Genomic DNA, 26,647 nt, shown 5'->3' on the forward strand with positions numbered 1-26,647 from the left:
GAACTGGATGGGCCCAGACCTGCTGGAAGTGTACAACGCTATGCTTCTGGCCGGCAGTATGTCAGAGTCCATGAGGAAGGGCACGATCACCCTCATCTACAAGCAGAAGGGGGAAAGGGAGGACATCAGGAATTGGAGACCCATCTCTCCTCAATGTGGACTACAAGATCCTGTTGAAGGCCATTGCCAACAGGGTCGAGTCTGCTCTGGGACAGGTGATCCACCCGGACCAAACCTGTGCTGTACCGGGCAGGAAGATCTCAGACAGCCTCACGCTGCTGAGGGACACCATCGCCGATGTGCAGGACGGGGGTGAACGCCTGCCTGGTCAGCTTGGACCAGGAGAAAGTCTTCGACAGGATATCGCACACGTACATGGCGGATGTGCTCTCCAAAATTGGTTTTGGGGAGGGAATCCGGAATCAGATCAGACTGCTCGACACAGACATCTGTAGTGCAGTCCAGGTCAATGGGTGGGAAACCTCTCTCCCCTGTCTTGTTTGCTGCATTGAACCCTTTGCCGAAGCCATCAGGAGGGATGAGGGCATAAGAGGGGTGATGCTGCCAGGCAGTGGAGGGACCCAAGTGAAAACCTCCCTGTACATGGACGACGTCACCCTCTTCTGCTCTGATCCGAGGTCAGTTTGCAGGTTGATTGGCATCTGCGAACAGTTTGAGCTAGTGTCGGAGGCCAGGGTCAACCGCACGAAGAGCGAAGCTATGCTATTCGGCAACTGGCCGGACCGATCCAACGTCCCCTTCGCCATCAGGTCTGACCACGTGAAGGTGTTGGCGATCTGGTTTGGAGGGGCTGAGGCGTGCAACAAGAACTGGCAGGAGCGGACTGCCAAGGTGAAACAGAGACTGGGACTGTGGGGAGGGCGCTCCCTGTCGATAACGGGCAAGAACCTGGTCATCAGGTGTGAGGTGCTCTCAGGGCTGCTGTACTTGGCGCAGGTGTGGCCCGTCCCCAGCTCCTGCAGCTCGGAAATCACCCGAGCTGTCTTCAGATTCGTCTGGGGATCCAAGGTGGAGCGGGTGAGACGGACCATTATGCACAAGTCCCTGGACAACGGGGGCAAGAACGTCCCCAATGTCGCCCTCACCCTGATGGCCAGCTTCGTGTGTGGCTGCATCAGGTTGTGTGTAGAGCCCAGGTATGTGGGCACCAAGTACCACTATGTGCCCAGGTTCTACTTGTCGCCCTGGCTGCGAAGGATGGGTCTGGCCCCACTCCCGCGCAACGCCCCCGTCAGCTGGTCGTTGCTGCCATACCTGTCCTTCATAGAAAAGTTCTTCCAGGAGAACGCCTTTGACCACAGGGTCATCAGGCAGTGGTCAGCACATAATGTCCTGCAGGCACTGCAGGAGAAGGACGAGATGGACACAGTGGGATGGACACAGTTCATCTGGCAAAATGCCTCATCGCCAGACCTCACCAACAGGCACCAAGACCTCGCCTGGCTGGCGATGAGAGGGGCCCTCCCAGTCAGATCCCTCCTGTATGCCTGGAACATCGTCTCCGCTCCCCACTGCTCACGGGAGGACTGCAATGAGGAGGAGTCTGTGACCCACCTCTACGCACACTGTCAGTTCGCAGAGAGGGTGTGGAGGATGACAGAAGGGACGGTGTCACGTTTCAACCCCAGCAGCTGCGTAACCGAGGACTCTCTGATCTACGGGCTGTTCCCGGGGACGCACACGGAGACCAACATCCGGTGCTGCTGTCAGATCATCAACTCGGTGAAGGACGCTCTTCGGTCGGCCCGAAAATTGATGATTTACCAGCACATGGAGATGTCTGTGGGAGAATGTGCTGCCGACTGGCACATTCTCAGCTGCAGGAGTACTTTATTGTTGCCAAACAATTGATACTAGAGCGTACAATCATCACAGCGATATTTGATTCTGCTCTTCGTGCTCCCTGGAGTACAAATGGATAGTAAATATTAAAAATTTAAATTATAAATCACGTGCTGAGGGATGCACTCAAACTTGGTGCAGCCACCGCAAAAGCCGGGTGGAGAAGGACCACAGTTTAAGGTTTGTCACCTGCGCGCAGGAGTGCGAGGAGTCGGGTGGCGAAGAGTATTCCTTTCCTCAGTGGTGTGGATAGATGAATCAACATCGTGCTACAGGAGTGGCTGGAAATGTGGAAAGGTATAGAACGTAATGGAACATCAGTAAAGGAATGAGAGTCAATGAATGATTTATTGTAAACATCTTTATTTTGAATAAGGACAGAGTAAACATGATTTATTGCAAATAACTTTATTTATTCTATAAGGACTTAGGGTCAACAAATGTTTTTTTGCAAATAATTTTATTTTGTAATATTTCTGAATAAAGTATATTTTTCAAAAAAATCAGTTCTTATCAGTTTAAAATCTGATGCGTCCCTTATCTGGGACCATATATTACATTGATTTTTGGAACAGGAAGATGGAATAGGGGCTTCCTTCGTCCACTCCGTGCATCGACCCAGTATTGCAGTACCCCTCGGAATGCTGCACCTCCCCTCGGGGAGATTAAACAACAAATAAAGAGTAGAATGCAGTTATCCGTACGCATTAACCTTCTCAGGCTTTTTCCCTATTCCTTCGTTGTACTTTTACAGGTAGTGTTAATGGTAAGACTCCTGGCAGTGTGGAGCATCAGAGGGTTCTTGAGGTCCGAGTCCATAGGATGCTCAAAGCAGCCGTGCAGGTTGACTCCGTGGTTCAGAAGGTGTACGGTATATTGGCCTTCATCAATCGTGGCATTGAGTTTAGGAGCCGAGAGGTAATGTTGCAGCTATATAGACACTGGTCAGACCCCACTTGGAGTACTGGCTCAGATCTGGTCGCTTCACTACAGGAAGGATATGGAAACCATGGGGAGGGTGCAGAGGAGATTTACAAGGATATTGCCTGGATTGGGGAGCATGCCTTATGAGAATAGGTTGAGTGAACTTGGCCTTTTCTCCTTGGAGCAACAGAGGATGAGAGGTGGCCTGATAGAGGTGTATAAGATTATGAGATGCTTTGATTGTGGGGGTGTGAGCTGGGTCTGTGCGGAGGAAGCTTGACTCTGTCTGGCCCCGGGTTTGTGTGCCAGGTCTGTAAAGAGGGAGCTTCAGCCCGTGTTGATTGCTTCTGTTCCCTTCTGTTTGCGACCTTGGTGGACGTGGGTCCGATATTATACAGTATATGAGCTTCCAATCTCCTTTATTGTTTTTGACTGTGAGAGCAAGAAAGCACGCAGGAAGGTGGGGATCAGGATAGTGCGAGTATCTGGCGTGAGAGGATGCGGTGGTCAGCCGGGATGGGGAGTGAACAGATCCTGGGGACCAGACACTATCAGACTGACATCCCTCAGCCTGGAGCTGAGACGCTGCCGTACCAGTGTGAGGAGCTCACACCATTATTGCAGTTCACCGGGTGCGGTGGGCAGCAGTAACCCCAGGGTACTGTTTCTCCTCTAGTGAGACTCGAGTCCGACACCAAGACAGGAAATTACAGTGGTTTATTGATTTCATCATGACAAATGTAAATTAAACAATGTGTGAGCTGCTCGTGTGCAGGGATAAATAAGCTGCTCCCGACTCACTCAGAATCACACACAATTAACTGACCGGTGACAATGAGTGACAGATTGAATAATCAGTCCCGTTTCTCACCGTCACTCTGCATCGGGGAACCGATGATTATAAAATCACACTTCAGGGCCGTGTCCGATGTCGCTGCAGATCCAGGGTCACTGCCGAGGTATTTGTCAATTTAACATCATTATATCAGCCAGACCTGCCGAATGCACCGTCCTCAGCAAAGGGAGCAAAAGGATTCTCTCCCGGGATAATCCCGCCCCGGGACACCAGTGTCCCAGACTGAGCCCCGGCCCCCGGGCTCTTCCTGTCTAATTCCCCGGGGTCTCGTGGGGGAGTCTCAAACCCGCACATCCACTGGAAGCTGTGCCACTGGACAGGAGGCGGAAATACATCACTGTGGGAACGCTCCGAACGACAGACAGCTTCAGGCTGGAGCCAGTTCCGTTAGAACGGTTGGGAATTAAACCTGGCGTGCAGCCATTAAAGGGGAGGGCAGGGAATTGGCCAAAATGTCCCCCATCAAAAAAGGTAGTAGGGATAGTTTGGGTAATTATAGACCAGTGAGCCTTACGTCTGTGGTGGGAAAGCTGTTGGAAAAGATTCTTAGAGATAGGATCTATAGGCATTTAGAGAATCATGGTCTGATCAGGGACATTCAGCATGGCTTTGTGAAGGGCAGATCGTGTCTAACAAGCCTGATAGAGTTATTTGAGGAGGTGACCAGGCATATAGATGAGGGTAGTGCAGTGGATGTGATCTATATGGATTTTAGTAAGACATTTGACAAGGATCCACACGGTAGGCTTATTCAGAAAGTCAGAAGGCATGGGATCCAGGGAAGTTTGGCCAGGTGGATTCAGAATTGGCTTGCCTGCAGAAGGCAGAGGGTGGTGGTAGAGGGAGGACATTCAGATTGGAGGATTGTGACTAGTGGTGTCCCACAAGGATCTGTTCTGGGACCTCTACTTTTTGTGATTTTTATTAACGACCTGGATGTGGGGGTAGAAGGGTGGGTTGGCAAGTTTGCAGATGACACAAAGGTTGGTGGTGTTGTAGATAGTGTAGAGGATTGTCAAAGATTGCAGAGAGACATTGATAGGATGCAGAAGTGGGCTGAGAAGTGGCAGATGGAGTTCAACCCGGAGAAGTGTGAGATGGTACAGTTTGGAAGGACAAACTCCAAAGCAGAGTACAAAGTAAATGGCAGGATACTTGGTAGTGTGGAGGAGCAGAGGGATCTCGGGGTGCATGTCCACAGATCCCTGAAAGTTGCCTCACAGGTGGATAGGGTAGTTAAGAAAGCTTATGGGGTGTTAGCTTTCATAAGTCGAGGGATAGAGTTTAAGAATCGCTATGTAATGATGCAGCTCTATAAAACTCTGGTTAGGCCACACTTGGAGTACTGTGTCCAGTTCTGGTCACCTCACGAAAGGAAGGATGTGGAAGCATTGGAAAGGGTACAGAGGAGATTTACCAGGATGCTGCCTGGTTTAGAAAGTATGCATTATGATCAGAGATTAAGGGAGCTAGGGCTTTACTCTTTGGAGAGAAGGAGGATGAGAGGAGACATGATAGAGGTGTAGAGGATAATAGGAATAGATAGAGTGGATAGACAGCGCCTCTTCCCCAGGGCACCACTGCTCAATACAAGAGGACATGGCTTTAAAGTAAGGGGTGGGAAGTTCAAGGGGAATATTAGAGGAAGGTATTTTACTCAGAGAGTGGTTGGTACATGGAATGCACTGCCTGAGTCAGTGGTGGAGGCAGATACACTAGTGAAGTTTAAGAGACTACTAGACAGGTATATGGAGGAATCTAAGATGGGGGGCTTACATGGGAGGCAGGGTTTGAGGGTCGGCACAACATTGTGGGCCGAAGGGCCTGTACTGTGCTGTACTATTCTATGTTCTATGTCTATGTTCTACGTAAGTATTTTTTACTTAATCTGAGATTTTTATTCTGCCATATATAAGAGGAACTTTTGGAATCAACAGTATTAAAAAAGGATTTAGGAAAAAAAATTGAACTTCAATAAGTCCTTATGCTTCTTATTAATCAATTTGTAACCGGAAAAGTTACTCAACTGAGGAAGCAGAGCTAAAACTGCCGGAATGGATTTCTCAGGGTTAGAGATATATAATAATTAATCATCTGCATATAGTGATAGTTTGTGTATCTCATTCCTGCGGGTAATGCCAAATATATTAGGAGAGTCACGAATAGCAATAGCTAAAGGTTCCAGGGCGATATCAAATAATAATGGACAAAGAGGGCAACCCTGCCGAGTACCAGGAAATAACTGAAAAAAGGGAGATCTTTGATTATTGGTAAATGCCGAAGGGGGTAAGGTATATCAGTTTAATCCAAGATATAAATATCGGACTAAAATTGAATTTCTCAAGCGAATTAAACAAATATGTCCATTCGACTCTGTCAAAAGCTTTCTCAGTGTCCAGTGAAATGACACATTCTGGAGTTCTGGATGAAGAAGTATAAACAATATTCATTGATCTCCTAATATTAAAGAAGGAATAATGATTTTTAATAAATCCAGTCTGGTCAACAGAAATAATTGGAGGCAATACTTTCTCCAGTCTAGTTGCCAGTAATTTTGAAAATACCTTGGAATCCACATTTAGCAAGGATATAGGCCTATAAAGTTTCAAAGAAAGAAAAATAAAAAGTAAAAAAGAATAAATAAAATACAGAATCAGTAAAGAAAGAAAACTTATCCGAAAATACGAAAAATACCTACCCTACAAACCCAGGGCAAAAGCCCTCAGATTATAAAAATCCAAAGCTGTAAGCTTTTGGAGAGATGTTTTGAAAACACTATCAAAAGTTTTGGATCTGGATCTACTGAAAAAACAAGCATGTAAGAACAAAGAGAATAAACAACAGTCCGTTAATTAGTCCGGAGCAGAGGAACGCTGATTGTCAAGAAAACTGAGCTTCATCCGGAGATTTAAACAGACGACGAGAGTTATCGGCAAGAACAATTTTCAAACGTGCTGGAAACAGCAACGCTGGTTAAGGCCTTTTTGATAAAATTCTGACATATGTGGTTTAAAAGCTATCCATTCCCTCAGAACTTCAGGACTGAAATCTTCAACGAGGCAAAATTTGAAACTTTGAAATTCGATCATATCTTTCCGCTACGCAGCTCGTACCACACGATCCTTCATGTGAGCATAATGGAACAGAATAATAATGGGTCTCAGTTTAAATTCTCTGGAAGGTTTGGGGCGCAATGTAAGGTGCACGCGATCGAGCAATGGAGGGGCCTCCAAAACCTCTGAACCAAACACATCCATTAAAAATTGAGAAAAGTATTTGGTAGGATCGGCCGTCTCGATATCTTTGGGAAGCCCGATTATCCGCAAGTTCTGTCATCGGGATTGATCTTCGAGATCAATAATCTTGGATTTATAACGTTCCAACATGGGATGTTGAAGCCAGATTTTTTTCCAGGGCTTCAATCTTTTGTCCTCTGCCAACGGGCAGCATCCAGTTCTGAAATTCTAGTTTGCTGTTGATCAATTTCACATCTAAACGATCTAATGTCATCTTGAATCATCTTCAAAACTTCTTCAAACACAGCAAATCTTTGATTAAGTTTTTCCTCTAGAAGATTCGACATTATTTCAAAAGTTATTGGTATTTGCTTAGATGCTTTAGGATCGCCATCTTTTTTTTCCCGTTGCTGTTGGAGTCTTTCCCATTTTTAACTTCTCGTCCTCTGGTTCACATTTCCAGCGAGTTAAAATCAAAGTTCAAAGATATATTTGTGTTATAAACCTATTAGTGTAGGTATAAACAGATTAAATAAGGGTGGTTACGGGTAAAAGTAGTAAAGGGAATGGAGCGAAGCCAAAATGTACCTCACACCATGAGCGCCTCCTGGAGAGTCCATTTCAAAAAAGGTTGTTAGCTTAATCTATAAATGGTTATCGAGTTCACGAATGATATCTAATGATAAAGAGTCATTTTCAGATAATCAATGGAGTAAAACTTTTCATTTGGTTAACAACTCATCTATTTGTGCCTGTCGTTCCTTGATACGGTTCAAGGTAGCGCATCGGGCCCATGTGTCAAAGGATAAACCAGCGCATATTTTCTCCAGTATTAATCCTACTTGTGACAGATGTAATATTGAGCTGGATGCTTTAACTCATAAGTATTGGTCTTGTATAAAGCCAGATAACTTTTGCAGAGATGTTTTTAAAACACTATCAAAAGTCTTGGATCTGGATCTACAACCTAATTTGCTTACGAAATATTCTTGTTTCCACTCGATGTATGATAGCCGTTTCGACCTTACCGGCTGGGAGAGCCACTTTATTGGAGTGGAAGGATTCTAATCCACCTACAGTCATTTACTGGCTCTCCTCCATTATGTCCTGTTTAAGTTTAGAGAAAATAAGAAGTCGGACATTTGATACATCCTTTAAATTTGAGCAAATATGGTGACCTTTTATCCAATATTTTCATTTAATTTGATTTATTACTCTTACGATCTTTTTTTAATCGAAGTTTTAGATTTGATCAGAAAGTCTTTCTCTCTCTCTCTTTTTGGGTCGTATCCTCAAAATGAGATGCCCAGTCCCCCTTTTTTTGTTTTGTTATAGTGTAGTGTTTTTTTTCCCTTTTCATTTAAAACCCAATGTTTTTTCCCTTCTCTTCATAAACTGGTTAAGAGGAGAATTGTTATTTTCATTTTCTTTTATTATATATTATACTAGTTTAATATCTATGACTTTGACAATGTCTATCTTAATCTTGGTTTATATTGTTACTGATATATATACTTGAACTAATTCTCCTCTTTACTGTATTTATACTTTTAAATCAATAAAAAGGTTAATAAAGAAATTACTGATCACATTATTGTTCAGTGTCACACACTCAGTGACTGTAAACACAATCTCCCACAGTCTTGTACTTACCAGAGTTTCTGTATTTTACACTCCGGGTTCCTCAGAGCCGCAGACACCAGTATCACTCCTGAATCTCCCAGTTTATTACCACTCAGGTCTAGCTCCGTCAGTGATGGGTTTGTACTGAGAGTGGAGATGAGATTCTCGGCACCAGAATCTGTGAGACCGATACTGTCCAGCCTGGAGATGAGAGAGAGTGAGGGTGAAGGACACAGAGAGACAGGAGACGGTACAAATCCCCAGTCAGCAACACAATTACTGATCACATTAATGTTCAGTGTCAGACACCCAGTGACTGTAAACACAATCTCCCACAGTCTGGTACTTACCACAGTTTCTGTATTTTACACTCCGGGTTCCTCAGAGCCGCAGACACCAGTTTCACTCCTGAATCTCCCAGTTTATTCCTCCCAAGTCTGAACACAAACAAACAAGTTGATCAACAAAGTGATTCAAACTGTGGGTCTGAGGGAATTTCTCTCACTCGAATATTTCAGGAAACATTAAACCCTTCGGTAAATCACTGATCGGAGTTCCCATCATTATCAATGTCCCTCACTGCCCAGCTCCAGGGTATTCACCGAATGTCGGTAATTTAGTCTGTCGATGTGACCCTGTGAACTCCACATATTCTGTCTCATTTCCCGATGAGAGAAATGTTTCTGATGTGAGAGACTCCAGAGGGGTAGGGTTAACCATATAACGATATATAACAATTACAGCACGGAAACAGGCCATCTCGGCCCTTCTAGTCCATGCCAAATGCTTACTCTCACCTAGTCCCACTGACCCGCACTCAGCCCGTAACGCTCCATTCCTTTCCTGTCCATATAGCTATCCAATTTTACTTTAAATGACAACATGGAACCTGCCTCAACCACTTCTGCTGGAAGCTCGTTCCACACAGCTACCACTCTCTGAGTAAAGAAGTTCCCCCTCATTTTACCCCTAAACTTTTGCCCTTTAACTCTCAACTCATGTCCTCTAGTTTGAACCTCCCCCAATTTCAATGGAAAAAGCCTATCCGCGTCAACTCTATCTATCCCCCTCATAATTTTAAATACCTCTATCAAGTCCCCCCTCAACCTTCTACGCTTCAAAGAATAAAGACCCAACTTGTTCAACCTTTCTCTGTAACTTAGGTGATGAAACCCCGGTAACATTCTAGTAAATCTTCTCTGTACTCTCTCAATTTTATTGACATCTTTCCTATAATTCAGTGACCAGAACTGTACACAATACTCCAAATTTGGCCTTACCAATGCCTTGTACAATTTCAACATTACATCCCAACTCCTATACTCAATGCTCTGATTAATAAAGGCCAGCAAACCAAAAGCTTTCTTCACCACCCTATCCACATGAGATTCCACCTTCAGGGAACTATGCACCATTATTCCCAGATCCCTCTGTTCTACAGCATTCTTCAATGCCCAACCATTTACCATGTATGTCCTATTTTGATTAGTCCTACCAAAATGTTGTACCTCACATTTATCAGCATTAAACTCCATCTGCCATCTTTCAGCCCACTCTTCTAACTGGCCTAAATCTCTCTGCAAGCTTTGAAAACCTACTTCATTATCCACAACTCCACCGATCTTAGTATCATCTGCATATTTACTCATCCAATTTACCACCCCATCATCCAGATCATTAATGTATATGCCAAACAACACTGGACCCAGTACAGATCCCTGAGACACACCGCTAGTCACCGGCCTCCAATCTGACAAACATTTATCCACCACTACTCTCTGGCGTCTCCCATCCAGCCACTGCTGAATCCATTTTACTACTTCAATATTAATACCTAACGATTGAACCTTCCTAACTAACCTTCCGTGTGGAACCTTGTCAAAGGCCTTACTGAAGCCCATATAGACAACATCCACCGCTTTACCTTTGTCAACTTTCCTAGCAACCTCTTCAAAAAATTCAATAAGATTTGTCAAACATTACTTTCCATGCACAAATCCATGTTGACTGTTCCTAATCAGACCCTGTCTATCCAGATAATTATATATACCATATATAGCAATACTCCAATCCTCCGGCACCATCCCCGTTTCTAATGACATTTGAAATATTTCTGTCAGAGCCCCTGCTATTTCCACACTAACTTCCCTTAAGGTCCTAGGGAATATCCTGTCAGGACCTGGAGACTTAGCCACTTTTATATTCCTTAAAAGCTCCAGTACTTGCTCTTCTTTAATTATCATAGTTTCCATAACTACCCTCTTTGTTTCCCTTACCATACACAATTCAATATCCTCTCCTTAGTGAATACTGAAGAAAAGAAATTGGTCAAAATCTCCCCCATCTCTTTTGGCTCCATACATAGCTGCCCACTCTGATTCTCTAAGGGACCAATTTTATCCCTTACTGTCCTTTTGCTATTAATATAACGGTAGAAACCCTTTGCATTTACTTTGGATTTATTTTCACCTTACTTGCCAAAACAACCTCGTATCTTCTTCTAGCTTTTCTAATTTCTTTCTCAAGATTCTTTTTACCTTCTTTATATTCCTCGAGCACCTCACTTACTCCATGCTGCCTATATTTATTGTAGATATCTTTCTTTTTCCAAACCAAGTTTCCAATATCCCTTGAAAACCATGGTTCTCTCAAACTTTTAACCTTTCCTTTCAACCTGACAGGAACATAAAGATTCTGTACCCTCAAAATTTCACCTTAAAATGACCTCCATTTCTCTATTACATCCTTCCCATAAAACAAATTGTCCCAATCCACTCCTTCTAAATCCTTTCGCATCTCCTTAAAGTTAGCCTTTCTCCTATCAAAAATCTCAACCCTCGGTCCAGACCTATCCTTCTCCATAATTATATTGAAACTAATGGCATTGTGATCACTGGACCCGAATTGCTCCCAAACACATACCTTCGTCACCTGCCCTATCTCATTCCCTAACAGGAAATCCAGCACTGCTCCTTCTCTAGCTGGTACCTCTATGTGTTGCTGCAAAAAACTATCCTGCACACATTTTACTAACTCCAAACCATCTAGCCCTTTTACAGTCTGGGCTTCCCCGTCTACGTGTGGAAAATTAAAATCTCCCACACTCTCAACCGGGTGCTTACTACAAATATCTGCTATCTCCTTACAAATTAGCTCCTTCAATTCTTGCTCCCCATTTGGTGGTCTAGAATACACCCCTATAAGTGTTACTACACCGTTCCGATTCGTCAGTTCCACCCAAATAGCCTCCCTAGACGAGCCCTCTAATCTATCCTGCCAGAGCACTGCTGTAATATTTTCTCTGACAAGCAAAGCAACACCTCCCCCTCTTGTCCCTCTGATTCTAGCACACCTGAAGCAATGAAATCCAGGAATATTTAGTTGCCAAACAAACCCCTCCTGCAACCATGTTTCACTAATAGCTACAACATCATACTTCCAGGTATCAATCCATGCTCTAGGCTCATCCACCTTTCTTACAATGCTCCTAGCATTAAAATAAATGCATTTAAGAAATTTTCCACCTCTATCTCTCTGTTTATCACTAATGGTGCAAACAACTTTACTATCTCCTTTTTCTTCCTTCTCCCCTACATCTGTTCCTACACTTTGGTTCCCCTCGCCACTTGTATCTCGTTTAAATCCACTAGAGCCTCTCTAGCAAACCTACCTGCAAGAATTGAAGGATGGAAGTAAGTCCCCCAGTGAGGAAGATTTGTGAATGGGAAAGTGTCGATGGGAGATAGTGGTGGGACTCCAGCCAAGCAAAAGGATAGGAAGATAGAACCTGCAGGAGGTAGGCGGATGAGGAAGCGAGATCCTGCGGGAGGAAGGCAGATGGGGAAGAGAGATCCTGCGGGAGGAAGGGGGATGGGGAAGAGAGATCCCACAGGATGAAGGGGGATGGGGAAGAGAGATCCCACAGGATGAAGGGGGATGGGGAAGAGAGATCCCACAGGATGAAGGGGGATGGGGAAGCGAGATCCCACAGGAGGAAGGGGGATGGGGAAGACATCCAACAGGAGGAAGGGATTGGGGAAAAGATCCCAATAGGGAAGACATCCAACAGGAGGAAGAGATTGGGGAAAAGATCCCACAGGAGGAAGGGGGATAGGGATGAGTTGTCTCACAGGAGGACTCAGGGGGGAAACGATAATCATACAAGATGAGGGGTTACAGAAAAAGATTGTACGGGAGGGGTGAGACTGAAAAGAGACCCAGAAGAGATGCGCTCACGGTATCTGGTAGTGAGAAAAGTCACACACGGGGAAGGGCAGGGGAGGACAATCTCACAATGGTATTTATCTCCTTCTCACTGGGACAGTCTGGTGACGGTCTCTTGTCTCTCACTGGGAAGGGGGTGTGAATCTCTGACCCACCTGCTGCAGTCAGTGTCGGTAACAGTGAGAAGGAACATTGTCAATGGACGTGTCACAGTCAGTGAGAAACACGGCCATTCCTGTGATTTACTACCATTAAACCAATGGCCGTTGTTCACTGATCTGATGAAGTCTCCAACATCCCTTCACAAGGAACTACAGAACCCTCCTGTCCTTGGGGAATTACTGACCGATCCCCTGGTCACTTGTCACAATTCTTCACAATCTGATTCACTACAGTTTTATCCAAATCCCTTTACAGGATATCCCCGGGATGTGGATTCAGGAATTGTGCTACTGCAGTTACAAACTCTTGGATGGTGAGGTGTGGGAAATGTGTACACCACGCTCCGGGCAGAATCCTCTCTCTCCAAAAGCTCCATCAGGAACTGGGAAGGCTGCAGATTGTAGTTGATCAAATCTCCACCTGTAAACACAATCTTCTTCTCGAGCACTCCTCTGAAGGCCATCTGACCAACCCTGAGTAACACATCAGGGGACTGTCAATCTCACGACCATGGTTTTTCAGGATGTTGTAAATATAGTAGGAATATAGTTGGGTGATGGTCTTGGGAATTCGCTCTGGGTCCCTGACTCTTTGTGTGAAGAAGGGACTTAATGCCAGAGCGAGGATCCAGCAGTAGGAAGGGTTGCTGCCGCTACCGTCTGATCTTCAAAATACCTGATGAAATATTCCTTCCGTTCCTCACCAACAAATCCCAGGATTTCAGCCCAGACACCGATCTCCGCCTTTTCCAATAGATGTAACGCAGTGGGACGTGTGGTCACCAGCACTGAACATCCTGGGAGCAGCTTGCCCTGGATTAAACTGTACACAATGTCAGACACCTTGCACTGGAATTCAGGATCTGGGCACTGGTGCTTGGGTTCTGTATCTCTCCGACTGTCAGCAAAATCGATTCTGTGCTTGAATTCATCAAATCCGTCGAATATAAACAGCAATCCCTCTGGGTTCTTCCAGACCTCTCTCAGGGCATTCCCAAAATACGGATATTGATGCAGAATCAGTTCTTTCAAGTTTATTCTGCAATTAATGGAGTTTAAATCCCAGAATTTGAAACTGAAGACAAACTGGAATTGTTGGTATATTTTCCCCGTGACCCAGTCATAAACAATCTTTTGTACCATTGTTGTTTTCCCGATCCCTGGGACTCCGGCCACTGCTGCTGAACATCCCGAAGTTGATTGTGTGAAGAATCTTTTCATTTTGTCCCAAAAACTATGTGAGTAACTATTCTCAAACAGATGAGCAATCCCGATTTTCTCCAGCTGTCCGCGGAGATGTTCCTCTCTCCACTCCTCGTGGTCTCTGCCTCTTGCCAGCAGCTCATGTTCCACCAGTCTCCGATCTCGAACAGTAGAAATGACCGTGAGCTCAGCGTATCGATCAACCAGCTTGAAAACCTTCACCTTCTCCCTCATCAGGATCGTGTTCACTCTCAGGGTTTCAGTTTGTGCCCGCAGAGTCTCCCTGTGTTTCTGCTGAACATCTTAGGATGGACAGAAATAGGTGGTCAATGCCTGATCTGATGAACACTGAACACTCACGTATTTACCCCAATAAAAAAAAATTGTTAATGACACTGTTTGGGTGAAATTGGGAGATCAGAGATAAGAGCGTCTGAAGATGAACGATGGCCCCGAAACATTTCTGATCTGATTCAGATTCGCTGTTAAAGCCTCCGCTCTCCCCTCTGTTCGTAGTTTGCAGATTCCCCGGTGTTCCAGCGAGCACCAAGTGCACACGTGATTCTGGAGAGGAGAGTGTTGTGTGGAGCGGCTGGTTTCACCGCTTTCACTGCTCAGCTTCTGCTGAACTGGGCAACACCACAGAGGGTAACAGTGGGGGTCGGGGGGCAATTTACTTGCTCTACTGACTTTTACTTTCTCATAATGGAGCGGATACTCTCGACACTTCTTTAGGTTGAAACTGTCAGTACTGAGCCACAGAAAAGGAACATTATTTCCATTTCCTTTTCCAAGCTCAGCCAGTCACGATGTAACACACCCCGCAGTAGTCTACAGTCTCTTCTTCTCCGAGGAACTGTTACATTAACTCAGGCAATACACCCTCACCACACCTCTACAGTCTCCTCTGCTCTGAGGAGCTAGTACATGAACTCAGGCAATAAGCCCCACCACACCTCTACGGTATCCTATGCTCCGAGGAGCTGGGACATGAACTCAGGCAACTCCCGGATGTTGCGCGGAACAGCAGAAATCTGAAGAGGATGTCAGCAGTAATACGGGACTCTATAGTCAGCAGGAGAGGTAAGCGATTCTGTGGACTCAAAAAGGAGACACCGATGCTACTTTGCCTCTCAGGAGCCAGGGTCCGAAACGTTACTGGACACGTCCATAATATCCTGAAAAGGAAAGGTCACGAGTCATGATAAATATTGGTACCAATGATATAGGAAGAGAACAGGGAAGAGGTCTGGAAAACAAAACACAGGGAGTTAGGAAGGAAGCTGAGAAGCAGGAACTCAAAGGTAGTAATGTCGGGATCACTGCCTGTGCCACCCGACAGTGGGGATAGGAATAGAATGAGGTGGCAGATAAGTGTGTGGCCGAAGAATACAGCAAGGGGCAGGGATTCCAGCAGGGTCCGATATTCTTGCAGGCGAATTTACTGGAGCTGTTGGGAGTGTTTTAAACTAATATGACAGGGCAATGGAAACCAGTATGATAGAGCTGAAGATGAGCCAGCAGGTTTAAATGTGGACACAGCCAAGTGTTAAATTGTACCACAGAGGCAAAATTCGATTTTGGTTGGTACGACGTTGTTGCCATTACTGAGTTGTGGCTGAAAGAAGATCTTGTTTGGGAGTTTAACATCAAAAGATATACTTTGTTTCGAAAGGACAGGCAGGAAGACATTGGCTATGTTTTCGAGATGGAATTACACCTTCAGAAAAAGGGGACATAAAGTCAGAGGACGTTGACTCTTTGTGGGTGGAGATAAGAAATTACAGGGGGTAACAAAGCACATTATGGGAATCATATACAGGCCTCCAAATAGTCGCCAAGATGTGGGTTTGAGTTGCAAAGGGAAAAGGCATGTAATAAGGGTAATGACACATTTGTCCTGGCGAACTTCAATATGCAAGGGGAATGGGAAAATCAAGCATACTTAAGGTGTCGGGTCGCAGGAGAGGGGATTTATTGCGATTGTGCTTGAGCCTACTTGGGGAAAGGCTCGCTTAGATTGGGTGTTGTGTAATAACCCAGATCTTGTTTAGTGGCTCGCCGAGCTGGCTTGTTCGCTTGCAGATGTTTCATTACCCAGCTAGGCAACATCACCAGTGCAACTTCGGATGAAATGCTGGTGATCTATACTGTTCGCCTTTTGTGTGTCCTGTGATTAGTCCATGAGTGAGTGAGTGTCAATATGGAAGCAAAAGTGAGTGGGAAGTTGGATGATTGGAAACCTTTTAAAATCTAACAAAAGGCAACTAAAAAAGCTATAAGAAGGGAAAAGATGAAATATGAGGTGAGACTAGACAATAATATCAAGCAGGATAACAAATGTTTTTGTTCAGTTACATAAAAAGAAAAAATGGAGTTGAGAGTTGATATTGGTCCACTGGAAAATGATATTGGTGAGCTAGTAATGGAAGACAAAGAAATAGCAGGTGAACTTTAGAAACATAGAAACATTGAAAACCTATAGCACAACACAGGCCCTTCAGCCCATAATGCTGTGCTGAACATGTACTTACATTAGAAATTACCTAAGGTTACCCATAGCCCTCTAGTTTTCTAAGCTCCATGTATCCAGAAGTCTCTTAAAACACCCCTTCATATCCGTCTCCACCACAGTTCCATGCACTCACCACTCTGCGTAAAACATCTCCTCTGTACTTACAAGCACCTTAAATCTGTGTGCCCTCTCGTGCTAGCCATTTCAGCTCTGGGAAAAAGCCTCTGACTACCCACACGATCAATGCCTCTCATCATCTTATACACCCATATCAGGTCACCTCTCATCCTCCACCGCTCCAAAGAGAAAAGCCTGAGTTCACTTAACCTATTCTCATTAGGCATGCTCCCCAATCCTTGTAAATCTCCTCTGCACCCTTTCTATAGTTTCCACATCCTTCCTGTAGTGAAGTGACCAGAGCTGAGCTCAAGTGGGGTCTGACCAGGGTCCTGTATAGCTAATGCATACTTTGCATATCTCTTCACTGTGGCCCGTGAGTGACGGGAAGCAGCAGTGACTGCCATCACTATTAATGAGAACAAGATTTCTGGATGGTGTGTTGCCATGGTCGGGGAAATCTCGCATCCAGTCTGAAACATGTTTAAGGGTAGTGTGAGCAGAGGTCAAGGTTCACGTCGGCACCAATGACAGGGCAGGAAGGGTGAAGAGGTGCTGCAAAGTGAGTTCATGGATGTAGGTGATAGGTTAAAGTGCACAACATCCAGGGTTGTGTCTTCAGGATTGCCACCCATACCACATGCTAGTGAGGCCTGAAATAGGATATAATACAGTCTAACGTGTGGCTGATGAGATGGTGCATTGTGGAGTGCTGCAGATGTTTGGATGATTCCAAGGAAGATGGGACCTGGACAGACATGATCGTTTTGCATCCGAACTGGAGGGGGACTGATACCCTTGCGGGAAGGGTTGTTAACACTGCATCGGGATGGGGTGAGGTGTCAAACTTGAGCTGCAAGGGGATGAAGAACCAGAGTGGATAGTGGAGTGGTTGTGTGGGAAAGATGCTGTTAATCCAACATAAAAAGTCAGGAGTCTAAAGAAAGAACATGGTGAAACAAATGTTCCCAAATGTGTATTATTTCATTGCAAGGAGTGTTGTAGGAAAGGCTGATGAGCTTAGAGCATGGATCAGCGTATTGAATTACAGTATTGCAAGCATTAATGTGATTTGATTGGAGGAGGTGCAGGACTGGCAGGTCAGTCTTCCAGGGTTCTGTTGCGTTAGACACAATTTGATTGAGTGGCAGGGATTAGAGAAGGACAAGTGACATCACTAGTTAGGGAAAATGTCCCTGCATTGCTCATACAGGACAAACTGGAAAGCTCAACCACTGAGGCCTTATGGGTGAAACTGAACAATAAGGAAGGGATGGGATTATATTACAGAGTGCCCAATAGTCAATAGGATTTGGGGGATCAAATTGTTTGAGAAATCACAGGCAACTTAGAAGGTTATGATGCTAGATAGTTGTAACTTTCCACTTATTGACCGGGACACCCATACTTTAAAGGGCTGTTTGGGATATCGTTGGTAAAATGTGTTCAAGGAAGTTCCCTTGATCAATATATTGAGGTCATAACTATAGACTGAAATACTATTAGGGTACATGACGGGGCAGGTAACAGAGGTCTGTGCAGGTAAATACTTTGGATCTAGTGATCATAATACCATTAGTTTAAAGATCATTATGGAAATGGGTAGGTCTGGTTCTAAATTGGAGAAAGGGCCAATTTTAATGGTATCAGAAAGGATCTGGTGAACGTGGATTGGAACAGGTTGTTTTCGAGCAAATCTGTGCTTGGTAAGTGTGAGGCCTTCAAAACTGCTATTTTAAGAGTACAGAGATGGAATGCATAAATGACGACCAGTACAGAGTTTGAATGTTGCTGACAGAATAAAAGGCAGGGCTAACATGTTTAGGGAACCTTGGGTTTTGACAGATATTGAGACCCTGGTGAAGGAGTGCATAGCAAGTATAGGCAGGAAAGAACAAATGAGGTACTGATAAGTATAAATAATTCAAGAGTTACTAAAGGAGGGAATCAAGAGGGCTGAAGTACGGCACGAGTTTGCTCCAGCAGATAATGAAAAGGAGAGCACCAACTCCTTCATCAAATATATTCAAAACAAAAGTATACCAAAAGGCAAAATTGGTCTTCTTGAAGTTCAGAGAGGGCATTAATGCATGAAGCTGACGTAGGTGGGGGAGATTTAAAATGGATTTTTTGCATTTATGTTTACTCAGGAGACATACAGCGTCTTTACAGTGAGGCGAAACAGCAATGCGATCATGGACCCTATACAGATGACGGAGGAGGAGGTGTTTCTGTCTTGATATAGAATATAGAATAGTACAGCACAGTACAGGCCCTTCGGCCCACAATGTTGTGCCGACCCTCAAACCCTGCCTCCCATATAACTGCCCCCCCACCTTAGATTCCTCCATATACCTGGCTAGTAGTCTCTTAAACTTCACTAGTGTATCTGCCTCCACCACTGACTCAGGCAGTGCATTCCACGCACCAGGAAGCAACAAATCTCTCTTTATATTAATCTCTGTCTAATCTTGCTGCTAACATTGTGTTTGTCACAGAGTCCAGAGTCTGGGAACAGCTAGATGGCAGGAAGCAGATGGTGATGATGGGAGGCTGGTTATTGGAGTCCAGGCCCGCGCCTCGTGGAGTTCCCCAGGGTTACACCCATTGCTACTTGTCATCTATGTCAATAATCTGGTTGAGAATGTACAGGGTATGGGGAGTGAGTTTGCAGCAAGTAATGTCAAACAATTACTTCTTTTTGCAAGATAGTAATATAAACACCCCTCTTTCCCTCTCCACACTCAGAACAGACCAAAAGCTACTTCATAAGATGCAAGTTCTTCAAATGAGCAAACACTGAGGGAATGTGAGTGAGATTAAAGAGCTGGGATACTGACAGTACATTACCAGACCAGAAGTGATTGTAACTGGGTCTGACAGAGGCATAACTGGTATTTCTGGGCACATTCAGTCTCACCATAACTATTCCCTACCTTACTCTGTACAGATATGTAATGTCTAAAGGACCAGTGTTTGAGTAAATGAGACTCACCAAACTTGCTCCGGACTGAATCAATGGAAACCCTGAGTCAGAAGGGTTCTCTCCAGTTGGTGCTCTCAGTCCTCGGGCTGGTTCACTTGCTGCTGTTCCTTCATCTTCAGTCGTGGTTCTCTTCCAGTTGTGAGCTTTTCTTCCAATAAATCTCTCATCGCAGGTCTAACTTTAACATGAAAGATAATGAAGCACGTTAACAATACAAAGGAGAACAAAATATTTCTGCTCACTGAAATCTAAACATTGAAGACAAATATAATGATCTCTGTGAACAAATCTGTAATTGTCCCTGACACGTCACAGAACCTGATAAGGGATAGGAAGGAGTCATCGTTCAGTCATGGTCAGATATAAGATGCGGGAACAGAATTAGGTGATTCGATCCATGGAGTCTGCTCCATCACTCAACCACGGCTGAGATTTATTCCAACACCATATTCTCGCCTTCCTCCTGTAACCCTGAAGCTACTTACCAATCATGAATATGATTCTTCTCACCTCAGTCCAATGCCATTTTTGAAATTGTGACTCTTGGTTCTTGAGACTCCAACAGAGAAACATCCTCTTCCTAAATATACCCAAATGACAGCCTCAGCCACCCTCTGTGGCAACAAATTCCACAGATCAGCCATCTTTTGGCTGAAGAGATTGTTCTCATCTCAGTTTTAAAGGGAAACGTCTTTATTCTGAGACTGTGCTGTCAGATCACTGACTCTCCGTCTAATGGAAACATCCTCTCCATGTCCACTGTATCCAGGCTTCTCAGCATTCAGTAGGTTTACTTAACCACCTCCCCTTTCACCACCCCGTCTGAACTCCAGTGAGCACAGCCCCATAACCATCAAATGCTCCTCACACGTAAAGCTGATCATTCCTGAGATTATTCATGTGAACCTTGTTGGCAACAACTGCACTGAACACATTCCCAAGTACAACAGACAATCAGAAAATTTAAACCATTCCAGAGTGAATTTAATAAAAAGCAACTGGAATCACCAGAGTCGCTCAACAGGAAAGGAACTGCTGTGGGGAGATCAACAAATTTAACGATTCAGGTTCACAATCTTCTGTCAGAATGGACTCAAAATTTTCCATTTTTAGTGCAGATCTCCAGCAACTTGAGTCTCTGTTTGATTTCCACTGTCTGACAGACAGGTGACAGCGTGGAGGAATTTCCAAACACAGTTCGAACACTGAACCCCCCCAGATCTATTTCTGCTGGTGCAAACACAGAACAGCCCATTTAATCACAGCCTCTCCTTGTGAGGGATGAATACAAACTCATTCTCTCCTCAGATTAACAGCATTGCTTCCAGAGGAACTCCAGAAACAAACATTTGATCCCAGACCAGAAATACTGGCTCAACACCTCACAAACCCGGGCAGCTTGATCCCCGGGTCCATTTTACTTGGATCTAAACAGGGGTGCAGTGCTGCCGGAGCTCACCGGGGCACCACTCCGGCACCTCGGTAAAAAAACGTCAAAATGAACAAGCGGGGAATTTAACAGCGGCCGCATATTAAATAGGGGGAATTTTACAGAAGTGGGGGTTGGGGATAGGTGGTGGTGATTGGTGGGGAAAATACCACTAACAACATTAGGATAGGATATTTGATCGTTTTTGGTGAAATCCTGGATCTGTGACTGTTTTTTATTGAGGTATTTGTGAAGTTCGTCCTCGCTCGACCGTTGTTTTCCCAGCATGCCCTGCTGTAGCCTCCCGCCATTTCACAGATCCTCAGTCTCTCTCCAGCCGAGGGACGACTGTACACAAGTGTGAGCCTTTTTCCACTCTTTCCAACGGGTACCATTGGATTCCAGGTAGCAGCTGTATTAAGCAAGGAATGAACATCGAAACCCAGGTTAAAAGTCCAAAATAATGAAAGAAAAATTCACTGCTCGCTTATCTTCGGCCTGATTTTGATGAAGAATTCAAGGTAATCATCCAAAATCTTCTTCTACATCTGGATAAAGTGAATTTAGTTTTTTTCACAAGGCAAATGGGGAAAAAAAATTTCTAGGCTATAAGCTAGTTTTACATCATTTCAACTGTCATTAATAGCGCATCAACCCCTTGGCCGAGCTCCACCAACTATAGTTGATTGGAAAGAGGCTGTTTGTCTCTTTGTGTTGATAGGAAAAAGAGTAACTTAGGGAGGCAATGAACGAGACGAAACGCATTTCCAAACCTCCCAAATGGTTGCCCTCCTCCCCTATTAACATTTATCACTTCCAAATACGATATTTTTTATTCGTATAGATACGACAATAATTTATGTAAAGATTCAAGCTTCTTTAACTTTTTATACATTTAAAGACTAAACAGAATCTGTATAGGTCTAACCATGTAGTACCCGACGTGTGAGGATATTGTGAGTATCGACACTCACAGATACACTTCCTGTCCAAACATTTCTGTGAGAGAAACGGTACGAGGCAGAGTTGCCAACCTTCCACTTTTGATACTAATATTCAGCAATATTCGTGGCTTTAGCAAAACTTCATTAGACGTTTTTTTTTCATACTTGATTACTTGGTTCCAATGTAGATATCTAAAAGTGTAAAAAACTTACTTGCTTTATTTCTGTTATTTTTATACCTGCTTAGGAACACTGCTAAGCGCTGTGGGCCCTGCTGTCTGCTCTGACTCAGTCGTATTAGTAAGGCTACATCTGTGGTGGTCTGTGGATTACTCGCTGATACAAAAGTAAATTTTTCTCACTAACAACCCTATGGCTTCTAAGCAAACAATGTTAACTTCTTTCTTCCGTAAACAAGCTGAGGAGTGTAACAAGGATAACACACAAGTCATTGATAACAGTAAAACTAACAAAAGCTGTGTTTCGCCTGCATCTCGTTCAAATTTTCTAACCGGCTCCAAATGCAGTTCTGAAAGTAATGGTCCTTTGAAGTCAGGCCTGTTCAGATGTTTGATAGGCTATAATCTTGTTAATGTCTTAACTGTCACTATATTTCTGTGTACATCGGTCACTGAAAGCAAGCATGCAAGTACAGCAGGCAGTGAAGAAAGCTAATGGCATGTTGGCCTTCATAACAAGGGGAATTGAGTATAAGAGCAAAGAGGTCCTTCTGCAGCTGTACAGGGCCCTGGTGAGACCACACCTGCAGTACTGTGTGCAGTTTTGGTCTCTAAATTTGAGGAAGGACATTCTTGCTATTGAGGGAGTGCAGCGTAGGTTCACAAGGTTAATTCCCGGGATGGCGGGACTGTCATATGTCGAAAGATTGGAGCGACTGGGCCTGTATACTCTGGAATTTAGAAGCCTGAGAGGGGATCTAATTGAAACATCTATAATTATTAAGGGATTGGACATGCTGGAGGCAGGAAACATGTTCCCGCTGATGGGTGAGTCCAGAACCAGAGGCCACAGTTTAAGAATAAGGGGTAGGCCATTTAGAACGGAGTTGAGGAAAAACTTTTTCACCCAGAGAGTGGTGGATGTATGGAATGCTCTGCCCCAGAAGGCAGTGGAGGCCAAGTCTCTGGATGCTTTCAAGAAAGAAATGGACAGAGCAGTTAAAGATAGCAGAATCAAAGGTTATGGGGTTAAGGCAGGAACTGGATACTGATTGTGGATGATCAGCCATGATCACAGTGAATGGCGGTGCTGGCTCGAAGGGCCGAATGGCCTACTCCTGCACCTATTGTCTATTGAGCTCTGGATTTCATATATTTCTTTCATCTTGGTTTAGTGGTTGACATTATGAGAAGCCCTATTCATTTATATATGCCACACCCAATTTGTGTACCTGCTCATTACATGAATGGGGGAAGGAAGTTACCCTGTGCATGAAATGAGCTGGTAGACTGATTAGGTGTGACATCGAGTTTCTTAGCCTGAGGTGGAAGGAGTCAATTTTGAAAACCAGTCAATTTTCAATTATCTGAAACAGAAATACCACAACAGTTATTAACTTCAAACTTTCTGCATGATCACTCACAGAGCGGAACAACACGTACATGTAACGACAGCTGTAAACTTCAGGCCTTCTAACTTAGACCACGAACTTATCAACCACCCCTCGTCCAGCTCCGGCACCCAAAAAACTGGCACTGCACCCCTGCTCCAGCCGTCAGGCAGAGCCCGGGCCCGGGACTTTCCGAATTTAAGCGGCCCAGATTCACACAAACTCGGGGATGTTTCCACTCACCGCCGCCCCGAATCGGAGACCCACCAGCGGCAGCTGCATTCGGCAGCGCGCATGCGTTTAGCAGGATGTTCGCGGCAGCGCCACCAGTGGCCGGAGGTCCATGCAGCGCCACCAGTGTCCGGCGGTCCGTGCAGCGCCACCAGTGGTCGGAGGTCCATGCAGCGCCGCCAGTGGCCGGAAGGCCGGAGCGACAACAGGGAGGTAAATCACGAACACGACAAAGTCTGCAGATCAAAGTTGCTGGTGAACGCAGCAGGCCAGGCAGCATCTCTAGGAAGAGGTACAGTCAACGTTCCAGGCCGAGACCGTTCATCAGGACGTCGACTGCACCTCTTCCTAGAGATGCTGCCTGGCCTGCTGCGTTCACCAGCAACTTTGGTGTGTGTTGCTTGAATTTCCAGCATCTGTAGAATTCCTCATGTTTAAAGTCTGCAGATGCTGGAAATCCAAAGCAACACAAACAAAATGCTGGCGGAACTCAGCAGGCCGGGCAGCATCTATCGAAAAGAGTCAACAGTCGACGTTTCCAGTTGAACCCTCCTTCAGGACTGAGATGAAATGACGGAAATACCTGAATAAAATCGGTCCGGACGAGGAAATGTCTCGCTGGAAGGTGATAGGTGAAGCCAGGTAGGTGGGAAAGCTGAAAAGCTGAAGAAAATAGAATCTAATAGGAGAGGAGAGTGGAGAATAGGAGAAAGGGATGGAGCAGTGGACCCAGAGAGAAGTGATCAACAGGTGAGTGGACGTGGAAAGTCAGAGAGGAAGAGAGGGAGTGGGATGGAGGGGTGAGGGGAAGATTTGTTCACCGGAAGGAGAAATCGATATTCATGCCATCAGGTTGGGGGGCGGGGGGTACCCAGACGGAATATAAAGTCCTGATCCTGGACCCTGAGGGTGGCTTCATCTTAGCACAAGAGGAGGCAATGGGTTGACACGTCGGAACAGGAATGGGAATCGGAATGGGAATGAAAATGTTTGGACTCCGGGAAGTCCTGCTAGGAGCGGATAGTTCAAAGGTTAATTTATTATCAAGCAGGTATCCGTAAAAAACTCTGGAGTTTCTTTTCTTCTCCAGAGAGCCATGAAACAAAGAAAGAACATGAAAGTCGTTCAGAGAGAAAAATCAAACTCCCACCACACCCCCCGCATCAAAAAGAACGGCATTGCGATCATCAACCCCCAAAACCCACCCCTCCCGCACAAAAGGGAACAATAACATCGACCCCCACCAATAAAAACACAACCCTACCCCGCACAACTGCGGAGGGTCTGGTGTCACCAGTGTCGAGGCGGCCGCATCCGGAGCAGCGGACACAACGGGCGACCCCGGAAGATTCACAGGTGAAGTGTCGCCTCACCTGGAAAGATGTTTGGACAACGGAGAGAGTTCGGCCGTCCGGCCCTTTCACTGTGACACCCCGAACTCCACATCAAATCCGTCCACACCAATCTGGGTGAACTTTAATGACCAATAAATATAATTCCTCTCAGTGATCAGCTGTCTGAGTGATCCCCTGACTCTGAGAGGAAGGGGTGTCTCTGGTCCACATTGTCAGGGTGTTGAGTTTACAAGGAGACAGAGACTGCAGGGACGGGAGGTTTTCTGTTGACTAATACACTGTGTGTGGACCCCGCTGGCAATTCTGGTGTTGTGACCCGAATCGAGACAAACACCAGGCTGCCCACTCCACCAACAACACGGCACAGCCGGACACATAACAGGGGACTTTACATCTCACAACACTGGATTCAGTGATGAAACCCGTGATTAATGTTGTTGTCCCACCGAAATCATCAGAAACGTCCATTCAGGTGTTTTTAAATACGAGCCCTCCCCCACAGGTGACGTCACACAGGCGCACGCACGCGCCTGACGTCACACATGGGTCCCCCACACCGGGATCTGTCCTCACGTGCGCGGTGTCTTACGTCACCCGCGCGCTGGTGAGCTCGAGCTTTATCGGTTTAACGGCTGGGCTACTAATCACGTGACCAGCCCCTCCCCCACCGCTGTCAACAGAGGATTCTGCAGCTGCGCTATTCCCATTGGTGCGAAGCGATGTCAATCACTGGTTACAACCAATAGCCGAGGCGGACCAGCCGAGAGGGTGTTACCCCCGCTGACACCATTTGTCAGCCTTCCCGTCAAAGCGGAACAAATCCCAAAGTAAATGTCCGCTTTCTGATTTATTTCCATTTCCCTCCGAGGGAAGTTGGGGCGTTTGTGAAGCGTCTCCTGCGGCCGGAGTCTGATGTGTCGCTGAGAGGTAGGAGGAGACCGCTCGGCCCGTCGGTTTGATGCCGGTTCCCCGGGGAGGGAGAGGATGAAGACGGGGAGAGAGGGGGCGGACAGGATGTTTGTCCCGGTGGGGACAGGAGGGGCTCATCTGTGGAAATGTCTGAGCCCACGGTGGTGGCGATTCACCACATTGGGGGGCAAACACCGGCAGACTGTTGCCCTGCAAGCGGGGCCAATGGTCCGGGCAAAGTGACAATTATTTGTGTTTTGTTGAGACTGTACCGGGAATATGGTGTAAAATCCCGCTCCCCACACTAACACGGGTTATATATGTTGTGTTCTTTAATACACACCGTGGGTTTATAATAAAGAACCATATTCTGGAAAACCTTATCAACACTTTACTTATCAACAACCACACGTGCCTTACAAAGCCATGTTTTCTGGATCTTTCTATCATTCCTGCGCATGCTCAGAACTCTCTGCAATCACGTTCTTACACGTCATATCA

General features: G+C 45.4%; 1 protein-coding gene and 1 non-coding gene across 2 annotated transcripts in view; both read left to right on the forward strand.

Moving 5' to 3' along the window:
- The window catches only part of LOC140207870 (uncharacterized), a 106,122-nt gene that overhangs the window by 50,616 nt on the left and 28,859 nt on the right, over nt 1-26,647 (forward strand). Inside the window, 2 exon segments of the mRNA XM_072276417.1 lie at nt 14,607-14,738; nt 23,814-24,095. Coding sequence (XP_072132518.1) covers nt 14,607-14,738; nt 23,814-24,095 — 414 coding nt within the window.
- On the forward strand, nt 2,336-2,518 carry LOC140208762 (U2 spliceosomal RNA). The gene has a single exon (XR_011888917.1). It is a non-coding gene; the product is annotated as a U2 spliceosomal RNA (small nuclear RNA).

The sequence above is a fragment of the Mobula birostris genome, chromosome 13 (assembly GCF_030028105.1).
Source record: "Mobula birostris isolate sMobBir1 chromosome 13, sMobBir1.hap1, whole genome shotgun sequence".
Lineage (NCBI taxonomy): Eukaryota > Metazoa > Chordata > Chondrichthyes > Myliobatiformes > Myliobatidae > Mobula > Mobula birostris.